Here is a 25,486-nt window from a genome sequence, read left to right as displayed (position 1 = left end):
AGATTCCAGGGAAACCCCACTAGCTACAACATTCAACACTGAATTAAAATTTATTTGTCTAGAAATTGTAATTGCATGCTGCCATGTTACCATGCAAATCAAGATTAGGGAAACAAAGGAATTAGCTGTGGCAGCGGCTCTAGCTACGAAACAGCTCCCTAAAGCTGAGGTTCATTGGCTTCAATAACAATTCTGTCCATATGACTGTTACTTTGCCAAGACACTGGGTCCACTATAATCAAATCATGATTTTTTAAAATTAAGAAGTTATTGAAAATGACAGACTCAAAGCAAAATCCACCTCTGTTATTCTTGATTGTCCCTGGGTCTAACACATTGTCTAACACATTGAGTATCCTGGAAATGTGGTGGTCTCCAATGTGCATAACACTTAGGAATATCAGGCAACATGTGCAGAGCCCACGTTAGTTATGGCCATGTGTGCAGCTGCAGGTTTGACAAAGTTTTAAGTGGACTTGGTACCGGAATCAAGGAGGTCCTCTTTATATGACTCTGCTGCAGACCCCACGCATCCCCAGAAAGCATGTTGTCCCATAAACATTTCATCAGCTACATAGCAAACCAAGTGAAAATACACCTCACACCATTCAGCATACTGGAGACATTTTTGATTATGAATGTAATAGGTTCAGCCAAAGCACATAAACTGACACAAACCAAATTGGCTCAAATGGTCAGTTTTTATGCTGTGAACTTTATGTTTAAATAAAAGGAAAAAATTACAAATTAATCTTGAAATCTAGTTGATTAAGGCAGTTTAACTTTGCAGTGATAATGACAGTATGAAAATGTTGAATATATAAAGAAGTGTGAAAACGCATACCTCCAGATTTAGGGACAGTTTCTTCCCAACTGTTATCAGGCAACTGAACCATCCTACCACAACAAGAGAGCAGTCCTGAACTAAATTCTACATCAATGGTGATCCTCGGACTATCTTTGATCGGACTTTACTGGCTTTAACTTTCACTAAGCTTTATTCCCTTATCATGTATCTATACACTGTGAATGGCTCAATTGTAATCATGTTTTTACTTTCCACTGACTGGTTAGCATGCAACAAAACTTTGGTTCACATGACAATAAACTAAACAGAACTGAGCCCTATTGGGGCAGCTAAGTGTAAATTTGATTTTTGATTTCCGAGTTTGATTTCCGGTTTCAGAGATCCAACGTAAACTCTGGAGAAAATAAAATCCAGCAACCTTTGTAGTGCATTTTTAATACACCTCTCAAGTCATCCATAATTATTAAAACATTGCTTTAATGAAACAATAATTAACTAAATACTAACTTTAGTTTTCACTAAGTCTGCCAAATAGGGCTTGATTGGTTTTCAGTAAATAAACTCTGTTTACGAGCAATTTAGTTGTCTCTAGAAATCATATTCAGTGATTTAATTATCAACTCCAATGATTTCAGGTGGTTTGCACTGTGTTGGTCAACGTGGAATGCATTATAGTTATGATTTTAAATAACTGCATCCCTTTCAGAATAACCAAAGGAAAATATCATCCACGAATGAAAATTCACTTTCCCCAATTTATCTCTATTTTATTTTTGCCTGTTAAGAAGAAGAGCAAGATATTACTTGGATTTAAAAAAAATCACTGAACACCGACAGCAGGAACATGTTCCATTCCATCTGAAAGCTATTACTAAAATTATATTTATTTCTGCCAATTCCTGCAAAGGTTATTATATTATAGAGGGACTGTTTATTTTAATGTTTAACTGTATGAGTCTGCATAAAACTTAACAGACTTGACTTTGTTCCATTTGTAGAAATCCATCCATCCAATTAAGTACATCCATATTTTCTTGAATTCCATTCATTGCCATTTACGTATACGTACAACTGATGTTTTTAATTATATTAAATGTAACAAAATAATTAGCGAACTTCAATTTAAATTTGAACTGGAAATAGAAAGAGTATGTTGGTGATATACATAGGTATAGTTTAAAACTGATTCCTTTAGTATCAAACTCTCTCTTTCGATATTTGGACATTCAGGGTGAATTGTACTTGTTTGTATTAACAGATTAAAGGGAAGTCTTTGATACAGTGAACCATAACATCCTGCTCACCAGACTCAAAGACCTCGGCATTGAAGGCTCTGCACTCAGCTGGCTCCGTTCCTACCTTTCCAACAGATCCAACTTCATCTCTCTCCACAACCAGACCTCTGCTACAGCCACAGCCACTCAATGCATTCCCCAAGGCTCTGTACTCGGCCCCCTCCTCTTCACCATCTACATCCTCCCCCTTGGTCAGATACTCCGCCACTTCAATCTGGACTTCCACTGCTAAGCTGATGACACCCAGATCTAACTTGGCACCAAATCCCCCACCCCCCCCCCCCCCCCCCCCCCCCCCCCCCCCCCCTCTCCCATATCAACTCCTGTTTGTCAGCTATAAAAACCTGGATGCAACATAATTTCCTCAAACTCAACAGCGATAAGACAGAATTCCTCCTCATAGGCTCCAAAGCCACACTCAGCAAAATCAATAACCCCACTCTCACCATCGACGGCACCACTGTCTCCCCATCTCCCCAGGCCCGCAACCTTGGCGTGATCTTTGATTCCACCATCTCCCTTGAGCCTCACATCCACCATGTCATTAAAACTTCCTTCTTTCATCTCCGCAACATCGCCAAACTCAGACCCTCTCTCACACTGCCCGCTGCTGAAAGACTCATCCATGCCTTCAACTCTTCCCGACTGGACTATTGCAACTCATTTCTCCTTGGCATCAGCTCCACCTACATCAACCGACTCCAACTGGTCCAGAACTCAGCCGCCCGACTCATCACCCACACCAAATCCTGGCATCACATCACTCTAGTCCTCAAACAACTTCACTGGCTTCCCATCTCCCAACGGATCACCTACAAAATCCTGATCCTCACCTACAAAGCCCTCCACCATCTTGCCCCCCCCCATCTCTCACTGACCTCCTCTCCCCCTACCAACCCTCACGGTCCCTCAGATCCACATCAGCCGGTCTCCTCTCCATCCACAAGTCCAACCTCCGCAGTTTTGGGGACAGAGCCTTCTCCAGGGCAGCTCCCAGGCTCTGGAACTCCCTCCCCCAACTGATCCGCAATTCCGTGCCCCTCACCATCTTCCAGTCCCGCCTCAAGACCCATCTCTTCACCTCTGCCTATCCTTAACCCCACGTGCCGTCCCTTTTCATCTGTGCATTAATTGCCTCATACTGTGTTTTGTATTGAATTCTGTATTTACTTTGTGTACTAGTCATGTATCTACTATTTATTTCATTCCCCTTACATGTTTTTCCTCTACCTGCTAAATTTTTGTAAGGTGGCCTTGAGACTCTTGAAAGGCGCCCATAAATAAAATTTATTATTATTATTATTATTAAGTCTGGACAATATAATTTAGGATTTGCAGCTGTTTGCTCTGTTCTCATTAAATTGCACCTTTGTTGCTGTGCGGTTGAATATAAAGTATCAATGTGAATTACATGCATTTTGCAGTGTGGCAGGAGGAGGGAGTGGGATAGTGGCTACTATTTTACAAATCAAAATCAATTGAAAGTTCTCAATTTAAATTTAAAGTATTCAAGAGAGAGCTGGATGTGGCTCTTAGGGCTAACGGAATCAATGTATATGGGGAGAAAGCAGGAACGGGGTACAAATTCTGGATGATCAGCTATGATCATATTGAAAGGCAGTGCTAGTTCGAAGGGATGAATGGCCTACTCCTGCACCTATTTTCTATGGTTCTATGTTTCTCTCTTCAGTTTCCTCTCCATCTACCCTTCACCACTCTTTTTATTCCATTTGCTTGGGACATTGAGAAATAGACCCCTTCTACATTATTCCTCTTTACTGACAATCTGGCAGATGTTGTCTGGTTGCTGGGCTTGGACCTGCTGCTTTTCTCAACCCGCCCAATCAACCTGCAAAGGGCCCAAAGAGAACGGTGGTAACTTCATGTAGTTCACTAACAGGTGAATGAAACCACTCGGTACTTCCTTCAGAAGGTAGGCAAGGTATGAGGGAATAAAATAATCAGTAGTCAACAAATTCAGTGGTCAAAAACATATTCAAGACAACCCTACATATGAAACAGATTAACTGCCATTTAACCTCAATTAATTCTACTAATAATGTCTGAATGTTGAGCTACTTTCCATGAAATTAATGGCTTATGGGCCAGAAAATTCCATAAAGTACCATTAGTCAGAAAGCATGTTTTATTAAATTTGTTTTTGCATTCTGAATTAATTACTGGCATTTTAGATAATTTATAAAAGCTATATATTACTGTTATCTGTTAATGTTATCCAATAATTATAATTATATTTATAATTTATTGTGTTGTTCTATGGTTTAGTATTTTCACTTGTCTTTTCTGTCATAACAACATTCCTCATTTCCTGATCATGAAAACACTGCCCTTTAGAAACAGCTGTCTGGTGCATACACAAATCACTGCTTTTATTACACATCAAAAACGGTGCTAACAGCATTCACCCATCTTACTTCCCACTGCTACAGATCTGAATCTAACTATATCTCCTACCTAGTTTCTTCATTATTTATTCATGTACTTGCTAATTTAATTAAAAAAATCTTGAAGCTATCTCAATTTCGCTAACAAGCTGCCTTTTAGGACTGAGGCTTGAGGATGTCTAGGCTGTTAAAACATGTTTGCTGTAAATCTTTCTGTAAAAGGAGAATTCAGTTGTGGTCAATTGAGTTCAACCCTTTGGACTTCAAATCCATATTGTTAGCACCTGACGCATCCATAACTGGGTTTCGGAACAAAGAATACAATGAAATAAGTGGGTCACATTAAACTGAAGTGATGTACTTGAAGCTATGATTAGACTTGCACACTTGGCCCAGCATGGGGTATACTGAGAACTACACACCAAAGACTTGCTATATCTGTAACAAAACAAGAAACAAGTACTTCTGCTTCTTAAATGGGCTTTACTTGTACAAAAGATTTATAGACATAAAACATATTTTCTTGAATTTGTGTTCTTACTTGCTTCCTTTGCTTTCTGGGACTAAGGATCCACTATATGAGAGTTGGGTGGCAGGCACAGCAGCAGTTGGATGCTGTGGCACAATTTACTCACGTTACACATTTCCCTGACAATAGCTTTCTCTGTTTCACTCAGGTCTTTCTCGTTGTTATCTTCTTTGCCCACATTTTCATGCACTTCCACAACCTAAATTTAAAATAGAAATAACAATTTTATTGACGGCCAGACACATTTAAAAGGTGGGGACATCAGGTGGTCATCACATATTGGAAGCTGCATAAAATGAACTGGGAATATATACAGTATTGGGAAACTAAATATATCCGACAGGGATTAGCAGTTCCATATGGAGAGAACGAAAATTGATAAATAAAAGATTTTTAAGTTCAATGTTGCAGGTTGCATGTATACAGAATAATCAAGAGCAAATTGTTCCTGTGGAGTGGAGGTTAGCAAATATGACCCCACTATTTAAAAAAGGAGGATGAGAAATAAGACGGGATCTTGGAGGAAGGAACTGCAGATGCTGGTTTACAGCGAAGATAGACACAACATGCTGGAGTAACTCAGTGGGACAGGCAATATCTCTGGATAGAGGAATGGGTGACGTTTCGGGTCGAGACCATACTTCAGACTTACGGGACCATTCACTTGAGATGAATATCAGTAGTAGCAGTGATAGAGCTGCTGCCTCACAGCACTAGAGACTCAGGTTTGATCCTGACTACTAGTGCTGTCTGTGTGGAGTTTGTATGTTCTCCCTGTGTCCGCGTGGATTTTCTCTGGGCGCTCCCGTTTCCTCCCACTTTTCAAAGATATGTAGGTTTGTAGGATAAGTGGCTTCCTTAAACTGCCTCTAGTACATAGGATGCCAAACTAGGATAATGTAGAACTAGTGTACGGGTGATCGATGGTTGATGTGGACTTCTATTCTATTACTAGAGTAGAAAATAAATAAGAGGTTGAGCAGATAAACTTGGATTTATGATTTGTTTTAATTAATCTACTGGAACTCTTTGAGGATGTAACTAGTAAACTTGATAAGAGATTACCAGAGGATGTGGTGTATTTATACTTTTAGAGGACTTTCAATGAGATCATGGACAGTCAAAGTGGGAGGTAAAGTATTTTAATGAATTGACAACTGGTTATTGGATAGAAAGCAATGAAGGAGTTAAGCAGATCATTCTCCCATGGTAATGCTGTGACCAATGAGTTTGGGGAAAGGTGAATGGCATTCAACTGAATGAAGTGGCGGGCAATGACCAGGATTGCCCTGCAAGATTGAAACCAATGAGCATCTATACTATTACTAAAACTCTCATCTTGACCACTTCCCGTTTGCATTTTTTAAATTTGTGCAAAAACGGTAACCTATATGACTAGGATTTTATCGCCACCTTACCCACTGTTCTCTTCTGCTCCAAGAGCACCAAGTTTTGTTCCTAACGGTGAAATATTAGAAAAGTTATGAAGGTTTAAAAAATCGTGAGATCAGCAGATTGGTCTTCTCGCCTGTCTGTCACCACAAAGGTAACGCCTCTTCTGGCACGCATGGAGAATAAAGCCCCAGAGGCGGGGCTGACTCTGTGAGCAGCGTGTTAAGTTGAACCGAAAGCCTCTGAGTGAAGTCGGAGTGGGACCGGGAGCTACTGTGCGAGGCCGAAAGCTGAAGGTGCGGGGCGAGCAAAGTGCGAGGTGTGGCTGCTGTGACCACCTCCCCTTCCACACCCCCCCCTTCCCCCCTCACCCCCACATCCTCCCCCCCTTCTCCCACACCCCCCTTCCCCCACCCCCCCCCTTCCCCACCCCCCCTTCCCCCCTTCCCTTCCCCCCCCTCACCCTACCCTCACATCCCCCTGTAGATCAGTGACTCATGTTAAGCTCAACAGTGAAGCTCAACACCCCCCTCCTCCACCCCCCTTCCCCACTCCCCCTTCCCCCATTCCCTCCCCACACACCCCCCTTCTCCCCCCCCCTACCCCCCTTACCCCCACACCACCCCTACCCCCACCTCCTCCCCCCCTTCCACCACTCCCCCTCCACCTACCCCCCCCTCCCCCACCCTGCGCAGTTAGAGGCTATGGGTGAGTGGTGGAATATTGCATTGGGGAACGAGTTGCGTTGGGGGAACAGGTGAGTTGTGGAATATTGTCTTGGAATTATGTCTTGGAAGTGGAGGCTGGTGCTTGACTAATCTTCTGGATTTGTTTGAGGATGTAACTAAGAAAATGGACAAGGGAGAGCCAGTGGATGTAGTGTACCTGGAATTTCAGAAAACCTTTGATAAGGTACCAAAAAGGAGATTAGTGGGCAAAATTAGAGCACATGGTATTGAGGATAGGGTACGGACATGGATAGAAAATTGGTTGGCAGACAGGAAACAAAGAGTAGGGATTAACGGGTCCCTTTCAGAATGGCAGGTAGTGACTAGTGGGGTACCGCAAGGCTCGGTGCTGAGACTGCAGCTATTTACAATATACATTAATTATTTATATGAAGGGATTAAAATTAACATTAGCAAATTTGCAGATGACACAAAGCTGGGTGGCAGTGTGAACTGTGAGGAGGATGCAATGAGTATGCAGGGTGACAGACAGGTTGGGTGCGCGGGCAGATGCATGGCAGATGAAGTTTAATGTGGATAAATGTATGGTTATCCACTTTGGCAGCAAGAACAGGAAGGCAGATTATTAACTGAATGGTGTCATGTAGGAAAAAGGGAAGAACAACTAGATCTGGGTGCCCTTGTTAATCAGTCACTGAAAATAAGCATGCAGGTACAGCAGGCAGTGAAGAACGCAATTGGCGTTGGCCATAACAAGTGGAGTTGAGTATAGGAGCAAAGAGGTCCTTCTGCAGTTGTACAGGGCCCTTGCGAGACCACACCTGGAGTATTAGGTGCAGTTTTGGTCTCCAAATTTGAGGAAATACATTCTTGCTGTTGAGGGAGTACAGCGTAGGTTCACGAGGTTAATTCGCAGGATGGCTGGATTGTTATATATGTTGAAAGAATGGAGCGACTGGGCTTGTATATTCTGAAATTTAGGATGAGAGGGGATCTTATTGAAACATATAAGACTATTAAGGGATTGGACACGCTAGAGGCAGGAAACATGTTCCCGATGTTGGGGAAGTCCAGAACCAGGGGCCACAGTTTAAGAATAAGGGGTAGGCCGTTTAGAACGGAGATGAGGAAAAACTTTGTCACCCAGAGAGTTGTGAAACTGTGGAATCCTCTGCCTCAGAAGGCAATGGAGGCCAATTCTCTGGATGCTTTCAAAGAGTTAGATAGAGCTCTTAAAGTTTGCGGAGTCTAAGGATATGGGGAGAAGGCAGGAACGGGGTACTGATGGTGGATGATCAGCCATGATCACAGTGAATGGCGGTGCTGGCTCGAAGGGCTGAAAGGCCAACTCCTGCACCGATTGTCTATTGTATTTTTTTCATTGTCCCATTTGTTTGATTCACATTGAGAACAAAGCAGAGGGTTCCCAGGCACCCCATCAAGTGGGTATTAACCCAGTGATTTGAATGCTTAACAATAGAAATTCAATAAAAGATCTAAAGTCATGGAATATTTTTCATGCTCTGAAAAAAAAAAGGAATTGTTAACAAAGATATTTCTTTAAGTTTGCACAACAATTCACAAAGATTTATAACATTGTTAAAAAATATATATTGCTTAGCTTACTCATGAAACTGTGGCAAGGCAAATGTCACAATACTTTTGAAAATAGTTATTTAGGGTTGGCTGCATTTGTGATTTAAATTAAATTAACTTCAAATTCCTCAATAGTTGAATATCTGAACGAGTGTGACTAATACCTTGATAGCATGAACTACAGCCTCAGGTTTCGGAGTTAGTGAATTATATCCACACTTTCCAGCTTGATGACTTGGATGTGGTAAAGTCCCATCAGCGTCTGACATCCATGCAAATTGAGCCTGGAAAGAATAATGTATTTCAGAATTTTAGTGCATACTTTTAGTTTAGAGATACAGCACCGAAACAGCCCATTCGGCCAACGGAGTCCATGCCAACCAGCGATCCCTACACTATTAACACTATTTTACAGACACTAGGAACAATTTACACATACGCCATGCCAATGAACCTACATACCTGTACGTCTTTGGAGTGTGGGAGGAAACTGAAGATCTCGGAGAAAACCCATGCAGGTCATGGGAGAACGTACAAACTCCGTACAGACACACCCGTAGTTGGGATCAAACCCGGGTCTCCGACGCTGCAAGCACCGTAAGGCAGTAACTCTACCGCTGTGCCACCGTGCCACATTACATATGTTTTACATTGGACTACTTCAGATGTTTACGATGAAGAAATAATGATATACATAGCGTGGAAACCATACACTTTGTCATTGGATGATATATACATAAAAGAGCTGTTTTCATTTTACATGACTGCAATCATTTGCATTTTTCTCTGTATGATGCAAACAGCTTGCTTGTTGAATATAATATATCTTATGATATGTTATAAATAATCATTAAAAAATGACACTCACAGGAAAAAAAATGCCAATAGAAAAATTCCCAGCTAAATACAATTATATGCAGAGTAATCAAGTCAAGTCAAGTCAAGTTTATTTGTCACATACACATACGAGATGTGCAGTGAAATGAAAGTGGCAATGCTCGCGGACTTTTGTGCAAAAGACAAACAACAAAACAACAAAACAACCAAACAAATTATAAACACAATCATAACACACATATTCTTTTACATAATAAATAATGGAAGGAAAAACGTTCAGTAGAGTTATTCTCTGGTGAGATAGGCGTTTACAGTCCGAATTGCCTCTGGGAAGAAACTCCTTCTCAACCTCTCCGTTCTCACCGCATGGCAACGGAGGCGTTTGCCTGACCATAGGAGCTGGAATATAATCATGTATAATGCAAGCAGAAGAGCTTCATACACATTTGCGTAGAAGTTGATGTCCAACCTCATTTGATGCACTAAACACACGCTGTCTATAATACTAACATTCACTCAGTTAGGGTTAGGATTATGAAGTTGGGAGAAACTATGTGAAAAAGACACCAGTAATTGTCACACCATTACAAGTGTCGGAACAAAACCTGTGTATTTGCCATCAAGAACGGTTTGCAAAACTCACAACTGCTATATCGCTGACACACTAATAGTTGGGTAGATGGTCAGACCTTAAAAAAAGCCTCTCTTAATGGGAGCCATTGTCAAACGTTCTGTTATAAACCAAAATAAAATATTGGAAAGAGAGATGGAGCAATCTGCAGTCTGTTCCCCTAATATTCCCCAAATACAATCTAATGCACACATGGCATTTTCTGATGAGAGTGCCACATGTCACAGTGAGGTGTGGACTAACCATGCTGCCAGACATTACAGCAGCTTACACCGTTCATGAAACAAAAATGCTGCAAACTCAGATATTTCTCATATGAACTGAACACCTGAAGAAACTGTGACAAGAAACAGGTCTTCGGCCCAACTTGCCCACATCGACCAACATGTCCCGTCTACACTAGTCACTAGGGATATAGCATTTGGCCCTTATCTCTCTAAACCTGTCCTATCCATTGAATTGAATTGAATTGAATTGAATTGAATACATTTTATTAGCCAAGTATGTACACATACAAGGAATTTGCCTTGGTGCTTTGCTCGCAAGTACAACACGATATTCAGTAAACAATTAAGAATAAAACATAATTTAAACATGTGAAGAATGAAATAAAATACCAGAGCATAAGGAGGCTACTACTCGTGGAAAAAAGCTGTTTTTATGTCTGGCCTTATCAAATGCTTTCTGAAAGTCCAGGTACACTACATCCACTGGCTCTCCCTTGTCCATTTTCCTAGTTACATCCTCAAAAAATTCCAGAAGATTAGTCAAGCATGATTTCCCCTTTGTAAATCCATGCTCTCAGACTGATCCTGTTACTGCTATCCAAATGTGCTGCTATTTCATCTTTTATGATTGACTCCAGCATCTTCCCCACCACCGATGCCAGGCTAACTGGTCTATAATTCCCTGTTTTCTCTCTCCCGCCTTTCTTAAAAAGTGGGATAACATTAGCTACCCTCCAATCCACAGGAACTGATCCTGAATCTATTGAGCATTGGAAAATGATCACCAATGCGTCCACAATTTCTAGAGCCACCTCCTTAAGTACCCTGGGATGCAGACCAGCAGGCCTTGGGGATTTATCAGCCTTCAGTCCCATCTGTCTACCCAACACCATTTCCTGCCTAATGTGGATTTCCTTCAGTTCCTCCATTACCCCAGATCCTCTGGCTAGTACACCAGGAAGATTGTTTGTGTCCTCCTTAATGAAGACAGATCCAAAGTACCTGATCAACTCATCTGCCATTTCCTTGCTCCCCATAATAAATTCACCCTTTTCAGTCTTCAAGGGTCCAACTTTGGTTTTAACTACCACTGTCCTCCCTCGAACGAGATACGTTTCCACCACCACTTGTGTCAAAAAGTTACCACACAGGTTCCTATTAAATCTTTTTCTCCCTCATCTTAAACTATGCCTGGGGTCCCACGAGAAGTTTTTTTTAGGTTGCACCTCTCTGCTAATCCAATACAGAATTATTTCCATTTTATGCCTGTTGAGTAAAAGGTAATAAATTGCATCTGTAGAAATGATTTCTACATTAGAAATGAATAAAAAATGATTTAGTAATCAAAGAAATTGCCACTGAAAATATGGATGACTTTATAGAGACACAAGAAACTGCAGATGTTGGAATCTTGAGCAAACAAAACGTTATGGAGGAACTCAGCAGGTCAGGCAGCATCAGTCAAGGGAATGGACAGAATGGAATTAGTCTGGAGAAGGGTCCCGACCAGAAACGCCTTCTGTCCATTCCCTCCACGGATGCTACCCGTGTTCTTCCAGCAGTTTGCTTTTTTGCTGATGACTGCTTCATCTGTGCAACTGTTGCCAGAAAAACGTCAGGCGAGTGGAGAGGCAGTATGCATGGTTGTTCCCAAGCCAATATACTGAAGAATGCTATGCAAACCCACAAGTGTTCTGGCACATGATCCAACCTGCAGAAATCCACTCTTATGCATAATTAATACAAACAATACGCTAATCCAATTTTTGGCATCTGTTATTTTTCCAACACTTGGTGCGTGGAAAATCAAACTCAATTAGCTATCCCTTAATGAACCAGGATCGCTGGATGTGCACAAGATGATTGGTTGACTGCTGACACTACAGCTTAATATCACTACTGTCTATTTTTAAAGCCGCTCTAAACACCAGGGTAAAATTTGTGAGAAAGTTATCCCCTTACAATTGCCCCAAACATCACCCTGTTGTCACGTGATAAACGGGAAACCATGGACAAAAAATGCTGTAAATCTGACATTTCTCACAGCTGAGGAAATGTAAAACTTGCCGATAAAATAAAAACCTGCAAAGGAGGATATTGGCAGAGCATGGGATATGATTCATTTTATTTATTTACAGAAGTGAGATTGATTTTATTGCTTCAACCACTCGCAGGAGCAAAAAACAAAGTGCTGAAGGAACCCATCAGGTGAGGTGGAGGGAAATGGAAAGACAATGTTTTGGGCCAAGACACACTAGACAATAGGTGCAGGAGTAGGCCATTCGGCCCTTCAAGCCAGCACCGCCATTCAATGTGATCATGGCTGATCATCCACAATCAGTACCCGTTCCTGCCTTCTCCCCATATCCCTTGACTCCGCTATCTTTAAGAGCCCTATCTAGCTCTCTCTTGAAAGTATCTAGAGAACTGGCCTCCACTGCTCTCTGAGGCAGAGAATTCCACACTCACAACTGTGTGAAAAAGTGTTTCCTTATCTCCATTCTAAATGGCTTACCCCTTATTGCTAAACTGTGGCCCTGGTTCTGGACACTCCCAACATCGGGAACATGTTTCCTGCCTCTAGCATGTCCACCCGAAACATCACCCATTCCTTTTCTCCAGAGATGCTGGCTGACCTGCTGAATTATTCTAGCTTTTTGGGTCTATCTTCAATTTTCAACACCGTTGTCTAACTACAGGGGGTGCAGCTAATGAATAGGCAATGGAACTGAGTTATGCCCCTGTCCCACTTAGGCGATTTATTCAGCGAATAGGCTGTTTTCACATGATCATGGGTTGATGCCTGTGACTAGTCTCCTCAAGTCGCCTAAAGAGTTGCAACGTTTTTCTTGTCACTGCTGGATTTTGAAATGTTCAAAACTTTTCGGTGACGTAGCTTGTCCTCTCCTGTCGTAGGTACTGTCTTAGGTTGTCGCCAGGACGACGCAGGTTGTCCCCAGGTGATGATGGTTGTCTACAGGTGCTGACTTTGGTGAATTCCATTGGCGACTACCTACATCAACCTATGCAAACCGGCGACAGATACAAGCGACTGAATTGTTGTCCGTTGTCGCCGACAGTGTCATTGTTTGTCGTAGCTTGTCGCGGGTGGACTTAGGTTGACTTTGGTTATTGTAGGTTGTCGCCTGTGTGGTCGTAGGTGTGGTCGTAGGTAGATGTCCTAAGTCGCGTGATTGGGTTGCCGGTTGTCGGTAGCTTGATGTCGACTAGGTGGTAGGTTGTTGTAGCTGGTCGTAGACATTGTCGTGGGGGGGGTTCAGTTGCCGCTTTGTCAGCGACCTGCTACGACTGTGAGTGATGCTGGCAGTCACCGAAAAAATCGCCTAAGTGGGACAGGCCCATTGCAGATGAGTGGTCAGGTGAAGAACAGATGATGGAAGGCATGTTTCTAATTTCTGGGAACTCTCTAATTACAAATTGATATCATCTCTTACAGCTGCAATAGTGAGACTGAGATATATTGTTTCCAAAGTGCTTTGGTTCAAACTCATCAAATATCTTTTTTCTTTTAATGGGGAAATTAAAAGTTGTGATTCCTGTAGGGACATAATAACTAAACAGGATACAGATTGATTTCACTTCGGAGTCACGTGAGTGACTACGTGAAGAACCCACCCAGTGCGCAGGCGCGGCATTACGCCAGCAGCGGCGGCAGCTGGAGTCAGGCTCTCCAGCTGCAGGATAAAACAAGACCTTCAGGTAAGTGTGTTTTTCGTTGTATTGGAGAAAGCAGTCGTTAGTATGGCTTCCAGAAAACGACTAGCAAAAAGAACTGCCTGCCCGACTCCCCCCGAGGAGGGTTCGATATCTGGGCGGCAGCCACTGGCGGCGGGACAGCTGTTCGAGCGCTCCCCAACACCTGAACCCGAGCCGCTCCCTGTGCCGCCGACTTCTACACCGCGCACAGGGAGGAAGTCCACTCGAAAAACGGACCGGTTCATCGGAGGAACAGGATGAGTCTCCCCCTAGGAAGCGGAGAGACAGCCGCCTGAACTGCATGAGGCAGCTCCTCGAGCAGATGCTCGATCAGGAGATGCGAGAGAAGCATCCCTATGGAGGACGGGCTGAGGCCTCCTCAAAACTGTCACCTCACCCCTCTGCTCCCTCTTTATTCGAGGTTAGCAAGGGAGGCCAGGGCTGGGCTGGCTTAACCCATGGGCAGGCGGACGACTGCGCTAGCATGCCAGGGGAGCAGGAGCACGAAGAGCTGCTGGGTGTTGTTGACCGCTATGCGGCACCTCCAAGGGCAGGGAGAATGCTGGAACCAAGGATGTCAGCCAGCATAAACAAACTCTCAAACAAAGCCCTGCAGGAAAAGGTGATCCTAGAGGCACTAGAAACCTACACAGCACCTGAAAACTGCGAGGCGCTGCGGGTCAAAACAGTCAATGGACAAATTTGGAGCCAGCTCGGACAACATATCCGTGGCCAAGAGCTGAAAATGCAGCGCATCTTAAAGCTCCACACAGCGGCCATCACCGCCTTTGCTCGGTCCACTGAAAACACCGACCTCACCACCTGTCAACAGGACGTACTGGCACTTATGTGCAACACCCAGTATGAGATGAGCAATCTGAGGCGGGAGAACATCAGACCTGCCCTCAGCCCCAAATATGCGGGGCTATGTAAAGCCCCTGCGCCAGAAAAAGAGGCACTGCTGTTTGGGGCCGACCTAGCCAAAAGGCTAAAAGAACTGGAAGAGGCAGCCAAACCTGTGGGCCTCATGAGGGCAGGCCCAGGACCGAGCAGGACTAAAACACCCAGTTGGCAGCACCCCTCGGCATCCACCAGCAAATATCGAACAAGGACTGGTGAAAGCCTGGCGACTGCTTCACATTACCCCCAAAGTTCTTTTTTAGACAGGTGCCCAGAGCGGAGCCGTGGGAAGATATGCCGCCCTATGACAGCACAGTTAACAGTACCACAGAACCACGCCTACAAAAGAAGACGACCCCAAAAATGAGAATGAACTTGGAGGTAGGTGGGTCTGGTTCCTGTCAACATACGCTGAACAAGGGTGCTCTACTAACAGGAGGGCGAGTACACTTGTTCAAAAAAGTTTGGGGTACTGTCACTAACAACAAATACATACTCAACAGTATTAGTGGATACAAAATTGAATTTAAAACAGGCATAATACCGCCGTTTCAGCATATACCCCAAAGGGTATTTCTTCCCTCTGAGAAAGAAAAACGGGAAGGACAAGCTGAACTAGAAAGGCTCATGTCAAAAGGAGTCATTGAAAAGACCAGACATGAGCCATTGGAATTTGTATCAAACATATTTACCAAAACCAAAAAAGATGGTGGATGTCGCATCATCATTGATCTAACATCACTAAATAAATCTGTTGAGTATATACACTTTAAAATGGAGACATTTGTCACTGCCAGACAACTGATCTCAAAAGGATACTTCATGGCAAGCATAGATATCAAAGATGCTTACTATTTAGTACCCATACATAAGGATCATTATAGATACCTGAAATTTATCTGGATGGGGCAACTATGGCAGTATAAAGCATTGCCCAATGGCCTAACCTCAGCCCCCAGATTATTTACCAAAATTCTAAAAGTAGCCATGAAAATACTAAGAGAACAAAAACATATAGTCATGGCATATCTGGACGATATTCTCGTATTGGGAAGAACCAAGGAATTAGCTGTGGCAGCAGTTTCAGCTACTAAACAGCTCCTTGAAACGTTGGGGTTTGTCCTACACCCAGATAAATCAAAATTGAAGCCATCAACTAACATGGACTATTTAGGCTTCACTATTGATTCAATCCATATGACTGTTACTCTGCCAAGGGATAAAAAGGTTGCATTAGCACAATCATGCAACAATTTAATAGTCAACAAACGACCAACAATCCGACAAGTTGCCAGAGTAATTGGAATTATTGTAGCAGCAATTCCAGCTACACAATTCGGACCTTTGCACTATCAAAATCTTCAAAGAGCAAAGGTACATGCACTACATCAATGTTGGGGTCATTATGACCGAAAAATGTATTTACCCACTGAAGCTATATCAGAACTACAGTGGTGGTCAGACAATGTTTGGCACAGTTTCAGTCCCATTGTCATCACTAATCCTAACTTAGTTATCAGAACAGATGCCAGTGCTTTAGGCTGGGGAGCAACTAACTCTATATCCAGCACAGGTGGCAGATGGACTAATTCAGAGTCATCGCTACTACACTCACTGGGCATAAACTATTTGGAAATGCTGGCCGCCTACTATGGGCTAAAAGCATATGCATCTAAAATGCAGCACGTGCATGTTAGGTTACAGATCGACAATACAACGGTGGTGGCTTACGTTAACCACATGGGTGGCATAAAATCATTATCATGCGACAAATTGGCTAATGCAATCTGGCTATGGTGTGTCAAGAGACATATTTGGTTATCAGCTGCCTATCTACCAGGTAAGCTAAACACAGTGGCAGACACCAGGTCACGAAAATTCAATGATAACATCGAATGGATGTTAGATCCAAAAATTTTTGCGGAGATTATCAAGCAATATGGAACGCCAGATATCGATTTGTTTGCATCTAGATTGAATCACCAGTTACCCATGTATGTGGCTTGGGAACCAGATCCTGAGGCAGCAGCGGTAGATGCCTTCACGCTGGATTGGGGAAATTTCTTCTTCTATGCTTTCCCTCCCTTCTGCCTCATCAGTCGGGTACTCCGGAAAATTCAGACTGACTCTGCTTCTGGAATTTTGGTCGTACCCGACTGGCCTACCCAACCATGGTTCCCAGTCTTTCACGACATGGTGGTTGAGTCACCAATGGTCTTCCATAGCGACCCACAACTGCTGACTCACCCAGTATCCGGCATGAGTCACCCATGCCATCAAAATATTAAACTCCTGGTTTGTAGGTTCTAACCAGACCTTACCAGGGACTGGGGCTATCAGAAAGAACAATCGCCACCATGTCGGCAGCCCTGCGGGATTCAACAAAGAAGCAGTACCTGACGTACGTCAAGAAATGGGAAAAATACTGCTTGGACGCAGGGACATCGTATGACAAAGCCTCAATCACCGACGTGTTGGAGTTCCTGGCCCACTTATACCATGATCAGAAGATGAGCTACAGTGCCGTGAATGCAGCACGAAGCGCCCTGTCTGCTTACCTTAGACCAACAGGACACCAGAGCATAGGGTCCCATCCGCTAGTGATAAAGCTCCTCAAGGGGATTTATAACAACAAACCCCCAACACCCAGATATACCCATGTATGGGATATTAGTGTCGTATTATCACATCTCAGAGGATGGCCACCAGCGGGATCCCTCAGTCTAGAGGAATCTACTCTTAAAACACTTATGCTCATGGCGCTCGTATCTGCTCAAAGGGTCCAGTCGTTACACAAGCTACGACTGGACAACATGGTAACTACCCCAGACTGCATCACGTTTGTCATGCCAGGTCTAGTAAAACAAAGTAGGCCAGGTATGCCCAACTCACCGATTATTTTCCGGGCCTACCCACCAGAACCTAGGCTATGTGTTGTGACCCATCTCCAGAACTATGTAGACACAACCCATGAACTCAGAGGGAGTGAGAAAGCCTTATGGGTCAGCCACAGGAAACCTTTTGGGCGGGTAACCAGCCAAACCATATCAAGGTGGCTAAAACAGGTCCTGAAAGCTGCGGGAATTAATACTAACGTTTTTAAATCCCATTCCACCAGGGCAGCATCAACATCAGCGGCGGAACGCATGGATGTCCCAATAGACCACATCCTAAATACGGCAGGATGGTCAAGGGAGTCGACATTCCGCAAATTTTACAATAAACCGCTGATGAAACCAGACCTATTTGCAGAGAAAATCTTACAAACTGCAAATTTATAATTTAAGCCCGGGGGAGCTATTTTTGAATTTTGTTATTGTTAATAAACATTTTTTGTTTTTAAAAAACAAACAGATTTGTTGGTCATTAGATACCACTTCCTCCCTCAAGAACTTCGGCAGCGAGTGATATAGCTGTTACACGGTTTGAAATCACAGACCTTTGAAATCTTCACGTAGTCACTCACGTGACTCCGAAGTAAAATAGTAAGATTAAACGAGTACTTACCAGTACGAAGTTTGATCTGTATTTTATGAGGAGTTACGATGAGGGATTACGTGCCCTCCGCTCCCACCCTCATTATATGGATCAAACTAGTAAACTGATGTCTCCTTAATCTTTACTATCTTCACTTCAAAAATTGTGTCTACCTGTGATTCCACACCGCTGCTTGGAAGTATGTCGCGCCTGCGCACTGGGTGGGTTCTTCACGTAATCCCTCATCGTAACTCCTCATAAAATACAGATCAAACTTCGTACTGATAAGTACTCGTTTAATCTTACTATTAAAGAACATTATCCAAGATAGACAAAATGCTGGAGTAGCTCAGCGGGTCGGGTAGCATGGCTGGAGAACAAGACAGGTGACGTTTCGGATCGGGATTTTTCTTCAGATTGGGTCCAAATTATTCGAGATTATAACCATGGATTCGCATAGGTTTCATAAAACAACCTCTACTTGAATCTGGTTCTGAAGTTACACAAAGAAAGGAGAACCCCTCTGGCCATGGCAATATGATGCTTTGATTATTTTCATGACTGGACATCACAGGAGGTTGCCATGAAGTGGCAACAGTGTAATATCTGGATAGAGTGGATGTGAAGAGGATGTTTTCTCTGGTGGGAGAGTCTAGAACCAGAGGACATAGCCTCAATATTAAAGGACAAACCTTAAAAAAGAAGAGGAGGAATGTCTTTAGTCAGAGGGTAGTGAATCTGTGGAATTAATTACCGCAGAAGGATGTTGAAGCCAAGTTAATGAATAATTTAAAGTTGGAGATTATAGAGAGTCTTGATTAGTACGGGTGTCAGGGATTATGGGGAGAAGGCAGGAAAATTGTGGGGAAAGCAGATGAACTTAGAGCCTGGGTCGGTGCTTGGCATTATAATGTTGTGGCCATTGCAGAAACATGGTTGCGAGACGGACATGACTGGCTGCTCACAGTCTAGGGTTTGATTTTTCAAACGTGGCAGAGAGGGAGGGAAAAGAGGTGGAGGAGTCACTCAGGGAAACTGTCACAGCGGCATTCAGAGAGGATATGCTGGAGGGAGCATTCACTGAGCCAATATCGGTAGACCTTGAAAATAAGAAATGTGCAACAATTATAATAGGATTGTACTATAGGCCCAATAGTAAGCAGGAGATGGAGGAACAGATACGTAGACAGATCTGTGGACATATTTTCAATGCCAAAGAACCAGGGTTGTCCTAGTGGGTGACTGTAAATTTCCCAATATTGATTGGGACTTGCTCAGTGCCAAAGGCTTAAACTGGGCAGAATTGGTTTGGTATATCGTAGAGGGTTTCTTGTAACAGCATGTTAATAGTCCAACCTGAGAAGGGAACATACTGGACCTTGTGTTGGCAAATGAAGGTGAATGGTATTTTTGTCAAAGAGCATTTTGGGGATAGTGATCACATCTCCACACGTTTTTAAGTTGGTTTGAATAGGGATAAGTCTGGACCTTGCTGGAAGGTGCTGTAAATTGGAGGGTGGCAAATGACAAGGTTAGTAGGTAGTAGCTCAGGAGGGTACATTGGGAGCGATTGTTATTGGGTATGTTCACAACTGACACGTGCGAGTCATCGAAAAGCCAGTTGATTAAACTGCAGGACTAGAATGTTCCCGTAAGGGAGGGCAATACGGATGGCAAAGTAAGGGAACCTTGGATGACCAAAGAGGGTGTAGAATTGTTCAAACGGGGAAAAAAAAGCACATGCAAGGTTTAAGAAGATGAAATCAGACAGGGCCGTTGTGGAATATAAAACAAGGGAGAAAGAACTCGTCAGTGATTAGAAGGGCCAAAAGGAGCCAGAAAATGGTTTTGGAGAGTCGGAGTAAAGAAAATACCAATGCCTTTTATATCTATATTAAAATGAAGAGGGCAACCAGGGAGATGGATAGTGGAGGAAATTTGTGCTTGGAGTCTGGGGATATACTGCAAGCAAGGTGCTTTGTAATAGCATCTGTTTTGGAGGATATGGAGGACAGTAACATCAGTGTGGAGAATACTAATATGCATGGACAGTTTGAGATTAAGGTGAAGATTTTGGGGTTCTGGAAGAGCATTAAGATGGATAAATTCCAAGAGCCTGATGGGATCTATCCCAGGTTAATGAGAGAGGCAAGAGAGGAGATTGTGGGATCTTTGCATCTTCTATAGCCACCAGTGAGGTCCTGGAGGACTGAAGAGTAGCTAATGTTGTTCTTTTGTTTAAAAAGGGAAATAAACATAGTGGTATACACACACACACACACCCACACACACACACACACACACACACACACACACACACACACACACACACACACACACACACACACACACACATATAATATATATAATATATGTATATATATATATATTATGTGTGTGTATGTGTATTACATATATATATATATACATATATATATATATATACACACACACACACACACACAAACATATACATACATATATATATATATATATATATATATATATATATATACATATACACATAAACATATTTATACATATGTGTGTGTGCATGTGCAGCTTTTTAATTTATATTTGACATGTTGAAGGGTTCCTTTAAGTCTAATGTCTTGATTACAGTATCTTCAAACCCACTGCCAACCTACTTGGATGCCAACATTTACATTCCCCTCCTTACTTACTCTGCATTTTAATCTCACTCTTTGACCAACTGTTTGCTTGACATTTACTTAGTATGTAGCTTGATGGCAATTCAAAACAATGATGTTGCTATAAAGCATTGTGAGATATAATGTCATGTTGCAGGTGTTGTATGCATGTGGGTTATTGTGTATGAAACATTAATTAAACTACATTTTATAAGCTTGGAGTAGTCCTTATGAAAATAATAATCAAGATTTATAGTCTCCTCATTGGGTTGCAAGGGATATCATTGTTATGCTCAATCCACAACCCCATTATGATACATCTTGATTTATACAGTGCAAGTAGATTCATATTAGCATAGTCATTGCAGATATTAGTAATATTTCATCAGGGATAATAACTGGTGCAAACCCAAATTTGCAATAACATATTTTATAGTGTAACTATTGAATAAATATTTGAATATATTTTTATATGCCAAGATCTGCCTAATAAAATGTATAGTGAGGCTTAAGGGAAAAATTTCTATAATTCAATTTGAAATTTTGCTTAGTATTCAAATGTTAACATCATAAAATTCAAATTATAGAGCATATTCAATATTTTGAAAATGTTGCCAATAATCTTTGTTCAAGAACAAGAATAATTAGAAGAGCATAAACTACAGAAAAACACACTGTTCCCATCCCACACAAACATCAATGAATTTCAATACTAATCGCTTTCAAAGGTGGCCCAGTTTTCCTTTGCTCAGAACTGCAGTGTTACTGGGAAGATGAGTAGAACAAGAAATGAAGTCTTTAAGAGGGAACTGCAGATGCTGGAGAATCGAAGGTTACACAAAAAAGCTGGAGAAACTCAGCGGGTGCAGCAGCATCTATGGAGCGAAGGAAATAGGCAACGTTTCGGGCCGAAACCCTTCTTCAGACTGATCGGGGGCGGGGGTGGGTGGGGACAAGAAAGGGAAAAGGAGGAGTAGCCCGAAGGCTGGGGGATGGGAGGAGACAGCAGGGGGGCTGAGGAAGGGGAGGAGACAGCAAGGACTAACAAAATTGGGAGAATTCGATGTTCATGCCCCCGGGGTGCAGGCTCCCCAAACGGAATGAAGTCTAATGTGTGGATGATGCACCATGCCGAATGGGACCCGCTATGCAGCTTGGATCCAGGGGATGGAGTATGATCAGGAATGGGAACTTGATAACACAACTGGGAACTTGAGTTGGTATATTGTAGGAGAGGAAGGAAAAGGTCTGTGGGAGAATGTGTTGAAATCAGAGTGCATGGGGAGAGACATGGAAATGGTTCAGACAGGGAAACTTGGGTGAGCAGTCAAGAGGAGAGAACCAAGGAAGGAGACAGTGCTCAAAGGGGGGCGGAGGGAGAGAGAGAGAGAGGGAGAGAGGGAGAGAGGGGGAGAGGGGGGAGGGGGGGGGGAGGGAGGGAGGGAGGGATGGGGGCGAGAGGGGGAAAGAGAGGTAGGGTGGGAGCGGGAGGGAGGGAGGGAGAGAGGGAGACACACACACACACTATGAGTTAGATGAACAGCCATGATCATATTGAATGGCGGTGCAGGCTAGAAGGGCCGAATGGTCTACTCCTGCACCTATTTTCTATGTTTCTATGTACAGAAGGCACAATGCATATCGATGTGGAATACTAAATACAGTGTTTTTCAGTTTGTTAATGTGGCTCTTACATGGAAGTGGTTCCTATGTGAGAAATAGTGAATGTCACTGCTCTAGAACATTGGTCTTGGGAAGTGGCTTAGTTGGTTGTCAAAGCACTATGGATAGGCTGTTTTGCTGCTTTAGGTTGTAGTGCATTTGTGACAAGAATACCCTGTTTCGTGCAGTACCCAACCCACCATCGAGGGGCCTATTTTGTTTGGGAAGTTACCACTGAATGATCCAAATAAATATGAAATGAAGGCATGGGGGTACTGCCTAGAACCTCCAGGATGTTCTCAACTCTGCTCTTTAGTGTGTCTCTCCAATACCTTTTTGTGACCTATAATAAATGTTCTATTGTAAGTCAACAAAATAAACTCCTATGATATTGCTTTACATTGCTACAATTGTCTCAGAATCTCGTAATTAGAATTTGAACTTTATTTGAATTTTATTCAGGTGATATTTTTATATAACCTTTTTTTGATTTTCTAGCCTGTTCCTTACCTCCAGAAAGACAAAGAGTTGTATTCATGAAACTCATGATTGAAGCGAGACGCATATGTTGAGAAATGCTTAAACTACAGCCAGCCCTTCAGCTGCTCAAGCTGTGAAATAAGTCCCATATAACCACATACACAATCTCACAAGTATATTTGTTCCAGATTTAATCGGTCACCAACCTGCAGAAGTTATCCTGATTTAAATTGTTTGTGGAAGCAATTATATTTGCAAGCTAATATCTGATTTTTCATTGAAATTCATGACAATTTCATTGTAAGTACAATTTTCCACTGTGAGAGGCATTTTATTTGGTGGGTACCTGCCTTCTGATCATTTTTGTACATAGCACTGTATTAGCAATATCTATTTCCAAGATGATTAATGTGTCATTTCTACAAACTGCTATGTCAGGATTTTGAGTGAATATGCTCCATTTGATTGGCAGCTGCATTTTGAAGAAAAATGTAAGAACGGTAATACCATCTGGACAAAGTAGTTTGGTGATCACTGCTCCATCCATCACCTGAATTATTCACTGACATGAGCAGTGATATACTGTGGCTCAGCTTGTATATTCCTCCATACACCAGGCCACAGAAATGGTCACTCCAAGCTTTGTCACGCAAGATATTGCCAGGACAGAGGATATGATACTGTCCTGGTGTCATTTCAGTATCTTATGACAACGAGAGACTGTGTATCTGACCACAAGACAATAACGATTGAGTGTGATCGTGTTGAGAAGGGTATTCAGATAAAATGTATCAAATTGTCCAAGAAATTATAGTCTCAAAGTGTTCCTTGGAAAACATGCAACTCCTCACTGATATGTGAGAATCTGTGAACAAGGACTGTTGAAAATGGTGAAGAAGCATCCACGATGTGTTGTGAACATCAAGCCTCCCCCTTATGGGGACCAGAAAACACTGAAACCAGTAAAGGCAGCAGAGGAGCTCCACACTCGACTGCACTCGAGTCCACTGCACCAATCATCTGCTGCTCCACTGGTGGTAGAGTCCACTGACATCACATTGTCTATGACAACCACCTCACAACCCGGTTAATCCTGAGATCCATCGATGATCGGATGCCAATACCGTATAGTTTTACTGAAAGCCCAGTTTCAGCATCACAGCATGGAAGTTACCTGTAGCCTTTTGTGCATCCGGTGTTTCCTAATATCACGTGAATTAAATTATATTGGTTTATGATTTGCCTGTGTGAGGGGCTGGACCTTTGCACCTCAAGTGAAATTGATATGGACATGTGTGAAAATGTCATGTGAAATTAATATGCATTCAGTTTTGTGGCTGAAAATGGCTGCAAATGTTTCACCTTCTCAGTCATCGCCTGCCATCATGCTCATCCTTCTGATTTCTTGAAGAGCTTCGACACAGTGAGCAGTGCTCTCAATCTTTCACCACCACTCATCCTCTATTTGGACATTCAGCTCAAACTTCATCTCATTTCTTGGACACTTTGATACATTTTATCCGAATACTCGTTCTCAAAACGATTACTCTCAATCGCTGTTGTATTGTGGTCCTCTCTGTTTCTTTGATAAACAGTCTCTCGGTATCTTAACTTCTTCAAATGATTTCTTTAGCTATTAATCCGGCTTGTCTTATGATGGTGTGCTGTGCGGACAGTTTTTTTATTTATAACCTCTTCAATGGCTTTACTTGGCTTCTAATCAGAGAACTACCTCTTTGGCAAATCTCCCTGTCTCATCGCCAAATCTCTTTAGGGTCCTTCCTTAGCAATTCCTCATCTGATATCGCATGTTAGATAGAGCCAAGAGAAGTAGCTGATTCATAAATTCTGATTAAAGCAGCATTTGCAGAAACAAAAGTAGTATTATCCTGTATCTATAAGCCTACAGAGAAATCAAAATATTTTAGAGTCTGGTCTTGTTTAATAATGTTTAATAATGTATTTCCTACAGGACCTTGTATACCTAGCAATTCAGCTTCAATCAGCTTATTTTTCTTTTACATAACACAACATTCAATAGTCAATAGTCAATAGTCTATTTAATTGTCATTTGGACCCCTGGAGGTCCAAATGAAATGCCGTTTCTGCAGCCATACATTACACACAAATAGACCCCAGACACAACATAATTACATTTTACATAAACATCCATCACATAGCTGTGATGGA

General features: G+C 42.5%; 1 protein-coding gene across 1 annotated transcript in view; it reads right to left on the bottom strand.

Moving 5' to 3' along the window:
* Positions 1-2,989: 2,989 nt before the first annotated feature.
* Positions 2,990-25,486, bottom strand: part of LOC129699790 (coiled-coil domain-containing protein 85A-like) — a 393,552-nt gene continuing 371,055 nt past the window's right edge. The window contains exons 5-6 of the mRNA XM_055639877.1: positions 8,879-8,998; positions 2,990-5,236 (exon numbers count right to left, since the gene is read on the bottom strand). Of these exons, the coding sequence (XP_055495852.1) occupies positions 5,072-5,236; positions 8,879-8,998 (285 nt within the window). The 3' untranslated portion in view covers positions 2,990-5,071. The remainder of the gene's footprint in view (positions 5,237-8,878; positions 8,999-25,486) is intronic.

This window comes from Leucoraja erinacea, chromosome 8, assembly GCF_028641065.1.
Source record: "Leucoraja erinacea ecotype New England chromosome 8, Leri_hhj_1, whole genome shotgun sequence".
In the NCBI taxonomy this organism is placed as follows: Eukaryota; Metazoa; Chordata; class Chondrichthyes; order Rajiformes; family Rajidae; genus Leucoraja; species Leucoraja erinaceus.
The sequence above is the reverse complement of the archived record's forward strand: the minus strand, read 5'-3'. Positions and strand labels throughout refer to the sequence as shown.